Genomic DNA, 11,894 nt, shown 5'->3' with positions numbered 1-11,894 from the left:
AAAATTTGAATAAATTTGAAATTTGCTTAAAAAAATTTCAGAAAGGGCATAAACGTAATGGACGACGATGGCATTTGTGCAATTTGTGTCAAAAGTCTACTTGAATTTACATTAATACCCCTAAAAAGGTGGAGTTGTGCCAAGTTGTGTCATTTGTGGTTGTGCCAAATATATTTACCCAAATTAAATACTAGTATAATTATTATTTTTTATTTTAAATTGTTTTTATTATGTAGGGTAGGGGAAGGGAATTCTAATGTGGGGATTCGAACCCTTACCAACAAGGTGAGAGTTCAGGTAGCCAACCAACTGAGCTATTAAATCCCTACAAAATTAAATACTAGTATAAGCTAATTGTTTTACATTTTTTTCTTCCACTTTTAAGTGGAATTCATCAATATAAGGGAAGACAAACGAAGAAAAAAGCATTGTTTTAAGTGATTTGAACTCTACATATGTAAGAATAAACTTGTTACCTTGAAAGTGCAGCTAATCAACGTTGGACAGCCGATGGTTATGACATTTCAAATTTGCACCTTGGATAAATATGAAACAGCTGAAGTTTAATCTCAAATGGTTCTATGGTGTAGTGGTTAGCACTCTGGACTTTGAATCCAGCGACCTGGGTTCGACTCCCGGTAGGACCTTTCATTATGCTTTTTTCTTTTTAATATTCTCCCATGTTTGTGTGATCATATTTTAGAAGTGGGTGGTACTTGGGTCATTTGGTTTCATATATCCGCATATAATCTAGCAACTCAGTGTTTGGTTACTTTAAGCTACTGCATAAATAGTGTGCGAGTTATGCAGGAATTTATTTATTATGGTTTGAGCAGTAGATAGTGGAATAAAAATGTAGAGATTAGTAATACATGAAAACAATTAAAATGTTCAAAATAACTCCCCATGTGTTAAATAAATTTTAAAACTAACAGTGAACAAACACACAGTTTAAATTATACATTGTACAAGAGATAATACATGTGTAATATCACAATTCCTGTATGAATAATTCATACTTACATTACCTTACTACCCTCTACAGTACAATTCCTACAGTATTAATCTCCACATAACTTGTCTCAAAACAAAACGACCCCTAAGAGTTTACTTCTGAATCTTAATCCATGCGGTCAGCTTTATTTTAATGCAGCATAATCTTCCAACAAACATCTTGTTAATTTGGTTAGTAGTTGAATAAGATTAACGTCACAGCCAGACGCAAAATCTAATTACTCAACGTCTCAACAATGATAAATGTCATCCATCGCTGTGTCACCGTCTCTATTGAATTATTCTGAGCGTTAAATTATTATATCAAGCATGACAAAACTAACAAATACATCAATACTGACAAATCATTAATCAGGGTTGAAACTTTTTACCACAATGTATGCGAATAACCATTGCATACTCGCCAGTGGCGGAGCCACATGTATAGGTTATTCATACTCGCCAGCAGCGGAGCCACATGTATAGGTTATTCATACTCGCCAGCAGCGGAGCCACATGTATCAAAGGGGTGTCAATTTCGTTCGGTAAAAGAAAATCTTTTTACGTTTATATATCATGCGTTGAGTCCCCTTGATTTTTTCTGACGTTAACTTTTTCATATTTTGACAGAGTGACAGCACCTAACAAAGAGCCCCTAATATCAATCTACGTAGAACCTCGAAGTTCTCTGTCAAGGAAACTAACTTGCAATCACCACCTTGATTTATAATCAAAATCATCTTCCACATTTTGTTTCCCTTTCTCTCTCCAGGTCTCGCCCCACTTCTTGGCCTCAGCAACAGCTCGCTCCCGCTCTTGATCCTTGTTCAAAGCTCTCATTTCCTTTACATCGATCCCAGCTCCATTAAAATCAACAGGGCTCCCATTTGTTAGTTCTTCTCCTTGAGATCCAATCTGATTTGACTGAGCAGCATGTGAATCATGCTTTTGGGATGCAAAGTAACTGAAAGCAAGCACAATGTCTTTCGTGTGAGGTCGAGCGTGGGGATCATCCTGAACACACATTAACGCCAGTTCTACTACCCTGCGGAAAACAGATTGTGGAAACTTGCCTCTTAACATTGGATCCGCTAATTGTACAAAGTTCATGCGGTCTTTCAACATAGGACGTGCCTGCGAAGGGGCAAAGAAACCTCACAGTTAGCAGGGAGAAAAGAAAGTGCACAAACAAGAAATGACATAACAGGAGCCTAATGTTACCAAGCTCAACACTTCTCATTCAGAACATTCAGAAAAACAAATGAAACGATTTAGTTTATGATATATTTTATGACAAAATGGTGAGAACTGTGCAAAGATGGTATTTAATCTTGACCAGTCATTCTCAATTTCCGGAAACTTCGGGCTCCTCCCAGACCGAACACCTTCAATAAATACCTTTGAAATGTTGGATAAACTTTTTGATTCAAAGCTAAAGTACTAGATGGCAGAGTCAAGACATAAATTTTTAAATAGTGAAACAAAAACTTATATTTGTTACATGCATTTATTTCAAAATTGGATTATTTTCCAGCTTGCTAAGTATATACTGTGAGGTGATTACCCAGTCAACAAGCATTTCTTTTCCATGTTCGCGAGTGTCATCCATTGCTCTACATCCAGTAATTAGCTCCAACAAGAGCACACCAAAACTATATATGTCTGATTTCATAGTCAGTTTTCCAGTTCCAGCATACTCAGGTGCGCAATATCCATGAGTGCCCATAACCCGAGTTGACACATGTGTATCGTCTGCACTTGGACCAAACTTTGCAAGACCGAAGTCAGAAAGTTTAGCATGGAAACCCTCACCCAATAATATGTTTGCTGACTTAAGGTCCCTGTAGATAACAGGACGATCAGCTTGGTTGTGAAGGTAATCAAGGCCTTTGGCAGCCCCAGATGCTATTATCATCCTGGTATCCCAATCCAATGGCTCCATGTCAGGCGTCATATCTGCACATTATACTAGATCATCACTTATCATATTTTAGAGGCAAAATGCATATATGAGTTGCATCCTCTTATGCATGTACAATTTAACAAAATTCTACAGAAAAAGTAAGTTCAAATCAAGCAAAGAAGGCAGTTGATTCATTTTCGCGGCAAGAGGTGAAGTGAGAAACAAGATATCCATCAAATTTGGCAGTGCAGTCTTTCATCTGCCAAATAACACAAGCTTTATAGCTATAGCCAAAGGCAGAAGTCTGTGTCATGCTGAAGCAACAGCCGGATCTAGTTTGGAATGCATACGTCGGAGCAAAGCAGTGAAGACTTCCTCGGTAAATAACAGATATTAAAGAAAATAGAAGTGGATGAGTATTAAAGTGTGATAATAGTAACTTCATATCTTCAAGGATCCTCAAAATGGATTTGTTTCAAACTTAAATGAGTCAACACTTTTTTTTTTTTTTATATAGGTATAATGAGTTACACTATCAAAGGCCATCCAAAAGTTTAAACAAATAATGAATGAATCTCCAGCTCTGAAGCAGATCAATACAGGAAAGAATAATATTACTAAAATAACCTAATCTTTTCTTTTGTTGCAAATCCAAATCTCATAACCTGTGTAATTGGGAATTGTCTGTTAGCATTACCGTGGAGATGATACTCCAGAGATCCTAGAGGCATGAATTCATAGATAAGAAGGCGTTGCTCTCCTTCAATGCAGTAACCAATTAGATTAACCAGGTTAGGGTGCTGCAGCAGTGAAAGCATGTGAACCTCCACAAAGAACTCCTTATCCCCTTGAAGACCTGAATGATTTAGCTTCTTAACAGCCACGACCTGAAATGGTTACAGAAAATAATCATTCCAGGACAATAAAGTATGATATATTTGAAATGACCAAAATGCACTTCCTTTAGCGTTACACTGGATATAATTTTAATTTAGTGAAAATCACCTGGCCAGTCTCAAGCTGCCCTTTGAATACTGGCCCAAAGCCACCTTCCCCAATAATGGATTCTCGCCTGAAATTGTTTGTCGCAGTTGCAAGATCCCGGTATGAGAAAGTTGGAAGGTTGCTTCTCGGAGGAGAACCGTCTTTTGATATCGATACTTGCTGTTTGGGTTCCAAGACTGTGCTATATTTGACCTCATTATCTGGCAGGTGAACATAATACAGATACAAATTTTAAAAAGAACAAAAAAGAAAATTGTTATGTAATACAAGACCTGCGAAGCTTAGAGATCCTACATCTTCAAACCTTTAGAATGGTCCAAAAGAAAACTGATACGAGATAAAATTTCAGATAACAAAAATCATTAACAATGTAATCGTTTAGAAAACAACAAAGAAGGAACAGATGAATTATTGCACCAGGGGATTCATAACTATTCAAGCTTCTAAAAGCACAACTTAAGATCCTTATTAACTAAATATAATATGGGATTTTCTTCCAACTTACTAGTCTCAACAGATGATGTTCAAATTAACCAAAAGATAACTTCAGAACCTAGGCATTAATCAATAAACTGTTTGTATATTTCAAGCATGGGAAGTTTTGTGAGCATATCACTCTAGCTAATCAATTTACTAAAAGTTTAGAACAACGTAAATAAAATGTCACGTCAGCCAGCAGATGCAAACATGTATGTGAATCCTGAGCTTGTGCATTCGCCAGCTTCTAATTTTGCTTACTGTAGTCAGACTATAGTTCTAAAATATCGGCCTCATTTTGTTCAAAAACATAGGAAAACCCTACATGCACTGTGGGATTGAAGCAGGGAGCATCTTGCATTGATCAGGTTAACTCATCCAAACTTGTTATAATCTCAATTTTTAAAAGGGACAAATATGGGTGTCAGAGAGCACACGCCTCTGTGTCCTTACACACAAGCTGAAGGATCCACAAACCCAGGGTTATCTGTAAGCAAATAATGTAACTTGGTATTGTAAAGGCTTGACAAGATAAAAGTGTGATTCTATTTAACGTCTACACTTAACAGTCCTAATTACATTCATAGTATTCCACTGGAAGTGAAATCACAATCAACAATTCGTCCTTTGGCTCCATTTTGATTCATAGGGGTGGGCATTCGGTATTCGGTTCGGCCTTTCTAAACTTCGGTAATTGGTAGTTGAAAGTAGATACCAAATGCTGAACCGAAAAAGTTTGGTTTGGTAATCGGTAAATCAAACTTTAGTTCGGTATGGTATTCGGTAATACCGTATTGAAGTTGGAATCGACTGAATTATAAATTTAATACGGTTCCTTTAATTAATTCTGTTTTCGATGTGGAAGCACGATATAATAAAAGATCATTAACTAAGAAGACATCAAGAAAGCAAATTGAAACAATTAAAAGACATCTAGGAAATTAAATTAGAAAAGGCTAGAAGATAATTCAAATGCGGCTACTAAATGAATTATCCAAGAACTGTAGATAGCAGTAGCACTAGTTACATGCCCCTATTTTGCTACTTTGTTTTGAGTCACTCAGATACTCAGAGTCATATACAATGATCATAGCTCATAGGGGCTAAAGGATTCTTTGGCGGACTATTGATGGTCCTATTAGATATATGGGTTATAACTAGGGATAAACCTTTATTCAATAGATAATTCGATATTCGGTAATATCTCATACCAAACCCGAATACCGTAATTCTGAAATTTTACTCCTGAATACCGTACCGAATACCGAATACCGAATTACCAAATACCAAATTACCAAAATCTTGAATTCGATTGGGTAATTCGGGTTTAGGTATTTTATGCCCTGCCCTAATTTTGAATTATCTACCCGAGATTGTGACATTGACACAGCAAAACCAATTCTTCCTCTAAATTTATATGATAGTCTTTCCATTTTGAGAATTGAGATGTCTCAAGAAAATATTTAACATTATTTTACTAAAAGATTTTTTCCCAATCATTACTTCAGTATTCTCTTTAACCGTCACTAATAAAATGGCATGCAAGTCAAATTAACATTTTACATTCTGTATACAGTTAAACACGTTCATATTAAATGTGAAATAACTATTATAGACTATCTCCTACCAAATATTAATACATTCTAATATTTTACTTGTAAACTCTCATCAGGCTGAAAGAGTTTGAGCAAATTTCGTTCACTTGATCTTTTAAAATTCTAAGGAAAGTTATTTTGCATGAACAACTCATTAAGTTTGTAGAAGCATAGCATTTTATATTTCAAGACGAAAACAGATTGAATCGGAGCTTAGTAGCAAGCGTATTAAACATAATTACAGATTTAAAAGAAATTAAATAGAACCTGGAAGATCAGACTTGATAGGGGTAGTGGGGGCGGCTTCAATAGGGACGTAATTGTTGCTTAGCTTGGTTTTCAAGTTGATCCCCTTTTTCTTGCTACGGAAGCATGGACAATACCCCATTTTTTATTCTTTTTCTCTACCTATTAGCATCTGATTATATATCAAACACCTTTATAATAAGTTCTCGATCTGCATGGGAAAGTTGTTGCATTTGGCGTCTTAATTCCTTTTCTAGGTTTACCAATTACCATACGCACCTGTACATACTGTGAAAATACGTGGGTTGGGTGACAAAATGATCCAACTCGTTCAAAGTTAACGAGTAGGGGCTTAACATGACTACTTGTGTATAACAAATCACAACTTAATTTGTCTAACCCCGAGTTTGGATAAGGTGGACGACTCACTTTTGTCAAAATTGATAATCATAGAATAACATGAAATCAGAACTCGGGCCGGGATGGGCCTGGCACGTGTTCTCTTACATAGAGAATGGGCTTGGCGTAATTTGTATGACAAGGGATTAATTTCCTGTTGCTCTCTAATCTTTGTGCTCGTTTAAGGAGTGATTTACAATTGTATATATCCCGCTTGCTTCGTGGAAAAAACTTCAAGTTTGGCAACACTTTTGACCTTGAAGGTTTGGCCATGGGATAAACGGAGATCAAAAGTTCAAGACCACTTATATTCAAGGTCATTAAATATAATTTCCCATCGTTTAAGTAGCTTGTTGTCCTCAAAGAAGTTATGTACCTTAGTCTAATATTTGCAAAACTTTTTACACTATGGACAAAATCTGATTACCACCCTCAACATATCCTGTTTTTGCAAAATTTTTTTGTGCATTTCTCACCCCCTCCCCCCTTTTTACGTCTCATGTGGAAGTAGTTTTGAAAAATTAAGATGTTAAATATATTCCCCGAAAAATTAAGACTAACCCCAAGATGCGAATTGCCCAATTCTAATTAGCCTGCTCATCTTGATCCAAGCAAATACTGAAGGAGTTATAACCCAATCCCTTTTTTTTTTTTTCTGCCAGTTTTTTCAAGAGTGATCGTGTTCAAACATCAAATCTTCCCTAAATCTAACATTGTTCCCAAAACCATTTGTTTCATAACAGTGACATAGCATTCCGAAAACGACTAAACCAAATGAAAATGGCCATATACTTTTCATTTAGCTTCTTGGGAAAAGACTATTTTAGAAAAATAAATTGAACAAGCAGATGTCATATAAAAAAGTTTAACCAACAAAACTATTTGGAGAAAGAAAAGGAGGAGATTGAGATGTGTGACTATCAATATCTCAGGTCTAAACTCTTTTGTGCCTATTTTATATTGATCATAATTTTTTTTTCTTTCAAGATGTGGGATAGTTACAATATATCATCAAGTATGACTTTACCAGAATTATATAACAATTTGCTTTATGGTGGTGTGCGTGTGTTACAAGTCAATTAGTTCCTTAATTAATTGATTCAGACGGATAGATATTGTATCTATAACAGATCATTTTGATTTTCGAATTTTGTGACAATATAATGTCTTTGAAAGTGTGTTTACTCTAACAAGTCAGAATCACTTTGGCCTTAATCCCACAAATGTGATCTTACTATAACAACAAAAAACAACATATTCAGTGGGGTCTATAGAGGGTAAGATTTACGCAGATCTTACCTCTACTTTTATAGGATGGAGAGGTTGTTTCGATAGACCATCGGCTCGAAAGGAAAAGCAGTGTGGTCTTACTATTTCTCCAAACTCCAATTATTTGTATAGTTTTTTTATTTATACGAATTTGCAAATTGCCAGTATCATGTTCCCAATATTTTGCTTCTTCATCGTATATATAGGCGCCAATAGATTACTAGTTGGAAGTCGTAACATTTCATAGAACTCTTTGAATTACAAGATTCATGCTTAAGATAGTGTATCAAATTAAAAATTTGTCACACGATCATTATCAAACTGACTGCCATTTTTTTCTATCCGTGAAGATCCCACCAGAGCGCCTTCTACTTCTAATAGGCCATGATCTAGATCAGAATCATTCTCAATAAGTCCATAGGAAGTGATCCCATTTTTTTCAATTGGTCTATAATAGTGTCATTGTAGAGAATCTCTGCCCACCACTCTCCCTGTAGGTCGAGCCTCCTTTTCTAGTGTATCAAATTAGAAATTTAAGTTGCACACGTTCATTTTTTCCCCTCAATTTTATCAAATGATTGATCTTAATAAAATGGAAGTTACTGTACCAATATAGAAAATTCAAAGATGTAATAACAAATGCTCCTTAAGCTTCTACTTACTTATTTCATAAAAAATCAAATACTTCTCCTTTTTGTTTATTTCAAAAGCAATACTATTATATATTTCCACTTAATCAATTTACTCTTAATGCCCAGCCACTTGGGATCAACTATTCTTGCTAAAACGAAAGTGTTGAAACTAAAACATATCATATTAGCAAAATGTAATACTCTATCAATTTTGTGGGGAGAGTATAAATAATTAGATCAATATGGAATATTATTTTGGAGAAGTTAAGACTAGATCCAAAGGACATGGTCAGTAGTAGAGGCCCTCCTTTATTCGTGCAAGTTTATGGCAATTAGAATATTAGTTAAGAGAGACGTGGAGAACAGTGGAAGTTAAAGCTCTTTTATGTAACTAACTACTAATTAATCTTGCCTTCAATTCTCTCACCCATCTGTATTCAGCTTTGACCGCACACTTGATAGTTCTCGTCGATTTGCTCGCTGCATCTCCAATCCAAACTCTCACAACACTTAGACAATATGAGCATTTCTTTCAATATCCCAAAAAATTTAATAGCATCTCACAATTAGTTTACAGTTTTTGCGGATCAAGAAAATGAAAAGAATGAAAGGTCAATTTTCCTAGACAGCTCTCTCTTTGCATGTTTTCTTCGTCTTAGCAGCTCTTACCATTGCGCAAAATTAAACAATCCTAAAAACTCCCCTTTCCTGATCTGATTTTCTTCCAATCTATTTTGTTTGAGTAGACAATTTAAACACATTTGAGTTAGTCACACACAATCATGGATGCAGAGAAAGTAACACAAACTTCTGATCAAACAAAATCCAATGACAATAATTCCAATGACAAACAGCCAGAAATTCCAGAACCGTTACCTTTGAAAGATGAAACTGAAATTAATCCTTCTCCCGCCGATGAATCATCAAAGTCTTCAGAAGCAGAGATTGTTGAAGAACTGCCAACTGACGTTGGTGTCATCAAAACAACAGATGTTGATGGTGCCAAGACAGATGACATCGAAAAAAATGATGAAGATGAGGCCAAGGCTGAAGATTCTTCTCCTTTGCCTCCTGATCTCGAAAAGGTTTCCGAAGAAATCGATCAATTTATCTCTGATTCGTCAAACTTAAAAGGGGATAATGATGAATCTAAACCTCCTGATGTTCCTGTGTTTGTGGAACAATTTGCTGTTCTTGTTGAGGCCAAGATTGATGATTATGATGGTGGGGATGCACCGATCAAATGGAGCCAGCTCCCTCAGGAGGTAGCCACATCATTCTTGGATATTGTAGATCGAATCTCCAAGCTATTGACCTATCTCTGTCAATTCTCTTCAGAGTACAAATATGCTTATTCAATCAGCCGCGTTGATGGTGTTCTTCAACGCGCAATGTCCTACATAGAGGAGGAATTCAAGTCGATCCTCTACGATTACAAGATTAGTCCTGATGCAGATATCGAAACTCCTTCTGCCAAGCCTAATAAAGAAGCAGCTAATGCAGATGCAGAACAAGGAGGCTCTATTCCTGAATCGGCGGCACCTACTGAAGAAAATAAATTTCCAGGCTACTCTGAAGAAATCGTAACGACCTTGAATAATTTTTCCAAAGCCTTGATTGCAGGAGGCTATGAATCTGAGTGCTGTCAGGTCTATTTCATAGCACGGAGGAAAGCATTGGAGGAAAGCTTGCATAAGCTTGGTTTTGAAAAATATAGCATCGATGATGTGCAAAAGATGAATTGGGATTCATTGGAGAGAGAGGTTACTGCTTGGATTGTAACATTCAGGCACTGCACTAATGTGCTCTTCTCCAGCGAACGTAAGCTCGCTGATGCCGTGTTTGCGGATCAACCATCAATTGCGGAGAACATCCTCAGCAATTTGTCTCGAGGTATGATGATCCAACTCCTTAATTTCGCTGAAGCTGTTTCCATGACAAAGCGCGCTGCTGAAAAACTCTTCAAGTTTCTTGACATATACGAGACTTTGCGCGATTTTCTTCCCCTGGTGGATAAAATATTTCCCGTTTCTTATGCTGATGAACTCAAGGCTGAAGCTACATTGACTCGGAGCCGTTTAGGAGAATCCATGGTTTCAATCTTTTCTGAGCTTGAAAACTCAATCCAGGCGGACTCAAACAAGACCCCGGTTCCAGGTGGTGCAGTTCATCCTTTAACTCGCTACATCATGAATTATCTGAAATATGTAGCCGAGTACCGAGACACCTTAGAGCAGGTCTTTAGAGAACATCAAATGATAGAGAGAGCTGATTCAACCACTGGATCGGACTTCGACTGCCAAAATCCACAAGCTGCTCAGAATGATCATCATCCATCATCAAATAAGCTATCACCCTTCGAGACACACATGATCAAAGTTATGGATCTATTGGATGCAAATCTGGAGGCAAAATCAAGGCTTTACAAAGACACTTCACTCAGCTCAATATTCATGATGAACAATGGGCGATACATCTTGCAAAAAATAAAGGGATCTCCGGAGATCAATAGTCTGATGGGGGATCAGTGGTACAGAAAGCGATCTTCAGACCTAAGACAGTACCACAAGAATTACCAAAGAGAAACGTGGGGGAAACTGTTGCAATGTTTAAACCATGAGGGATTGAATGTGAATGGGAAAGTGAATAAACCAATATTGAAAGAGAGGTTCAAGAGTTTCAATGCATTGTTTGACGAGATACACAAGACGCAGAGCAGTTGGGTGATTAGCGACGAGCAACTGCAGTCGGAGCTGAGAGTTTCGATATCGAACATGGTGATACCAGCGTACAGGTCATTCTTGGGAAGGTTTAGTCAAACATTTACTCCAGGAAGGCAGACAGAGAAGTATGTGAAGTTCCAACCTGAAGATATTGAAACACACATTGATGAGCTATTCGATGGAAATGCCACGCCATGGGGGAGGAAGAAATTGTAATCTTAATCTTAATAATCAGAGAGACAGATCAGTTGATGATCAATAACGTTCTTTTTGTCCGTTTTGTGGTGTAACTTTTTTCTATTTTGTTATTGTTCATGTTTGTAGTGGTATACAGTACTTTTCACGATCAATTAATTAACTTTTTAGACTTCAATTCTTTGATTCATGTCTGTCATGTACCGAATTTACTTGCCTTTAGTACTTTTAAGTTTTATATATTGCCAGACTTTACAGGGACCACTGCTATATGTTAGAATGATGAGGCAATCCAATATACAGTACTTGCAAAAGTTCCCAAGTTCACCACCTTCTCACATAAGCATAGCAAAGGAAAAGGAATTACTCCGTACTAATTTACTGCACCAGATAAGATATTCAAGATTTTATGACAAAAAATTAATGCCAGTGACCTTTAATTTCAAAAAGTGAAGGG

At 36.6% G+C, this 11,894-nt stretch overlaps 2 protein-coding genes and 1 non-coding gene across 3 annotated transcripts; 2 read left to right on the top strand and 1 right to left on the bottom strand.

Moving 5' to 3' along the window:
- Positions 1-575: 575 nt before the first annotated feature.
- On the top strand, positions 576-647 carry TRNAQ-UUG (transfer RNA glutamine (anticodon UUG)). Its single transcript has one exon. It is a non-coding gene; the product is annotated as a tRNA-Gln (tRNA).
- Positions 648-1,655: 1,008 nt separating this feature from the next.
- Positions 1,656-6,555, bottom strand: LOC132047343 (probable serine/threonine-protein kinase PBL7). Its single transcript, XM_059438366.1, has 5 exons — positions 6,241-6,555; positions 3,902-4,101; positions 3,594-3,783; positions 2,558-2,949; positions 1,656-2,127 (listed from the first exon to the last, which is right to left on the bottom strand). The coding sequence occupies exons 1-5, from the start codon at positions 6,359-6,361 to the stop codon at positions 1,705-1,707; spliced, it is 1,326 nt and encodes a 441-aa protein (XP_059294349.1). The 5' UTR covers positions 6,362-6,555; the 3' UTR covers positions 1,656-1,704.
- Positions 6,556-8,935: 2,380 nt separating this feature from the next.
- Positions 8,936-11,639, top strand: LOC132048412 (exocyst complex component EXO70C2). Its single transcript, XM_059439316.1, has one exon. The coding sequence runs from the start codon at positions 9,302-9,304 to the stop codon at positions 11,456-11,458; it is 2,157 nt and encodes a 718-aa protein (XP_059295299.1). The 5' UTR covers positions 8,936-9,301; the 3' UTR covers positions 11,459-11,639.
- The last annotated feature ends 255 nt before the right edge of the window (positions 11,640-11,894 follow it).

Source organism: Lycium ferocissimum, chromosome 2, assembly GCF_029784015.1.
Source record: "Lycium ferocissimum isolate CSIRO_LF1 chromosome 2, AGI_CSIRO_Lferr_CH_V1, whole genome shotgun sequence".
Taxonomy (NCBI): Eukaryota; Viridiplantae; Streptophyta; class Magnoliopsida; order Solanales; family Solanaceae; genus Lycium; species Lycium ferocissimum.
Note: the sequence above shows the minus strand (reverse complement) of the source record. Positions and strands in the feature narration are given on the sequence as shown.

Bases quoted from the DNA above. Each gene is read 5' to 3' on its own strand.
- LOC132048412 (XM_059439316.1), top strand. From the start codon at position 9,302: ATGGATGCAGAGAAAGTAACACAAACTTCTGATCAAACAAAATCCAAT.
- LOC132047343 (XM_059438366.1), bottom strand. From the start codon at position 6,361: ATGGGGTATTGTCCATGCTTCCGTAGCAAGAAAAAGGGGATCAACTTG. The intron at 4,102-6,240 runs GTTCTATTTAAT...TTCACCTGCCAG, and splicing joins TATCAAGTCTGATCTTCCAG to ATAATGAGGTCAAATATAGC. The intron at 2,128-2,557 runs GTAATCACCTCA...GCCCCTTCGCAG, and splicing joins AAGAAATGCTTGTTGACTGG to GCACGTCCTATGTTGAAAGA.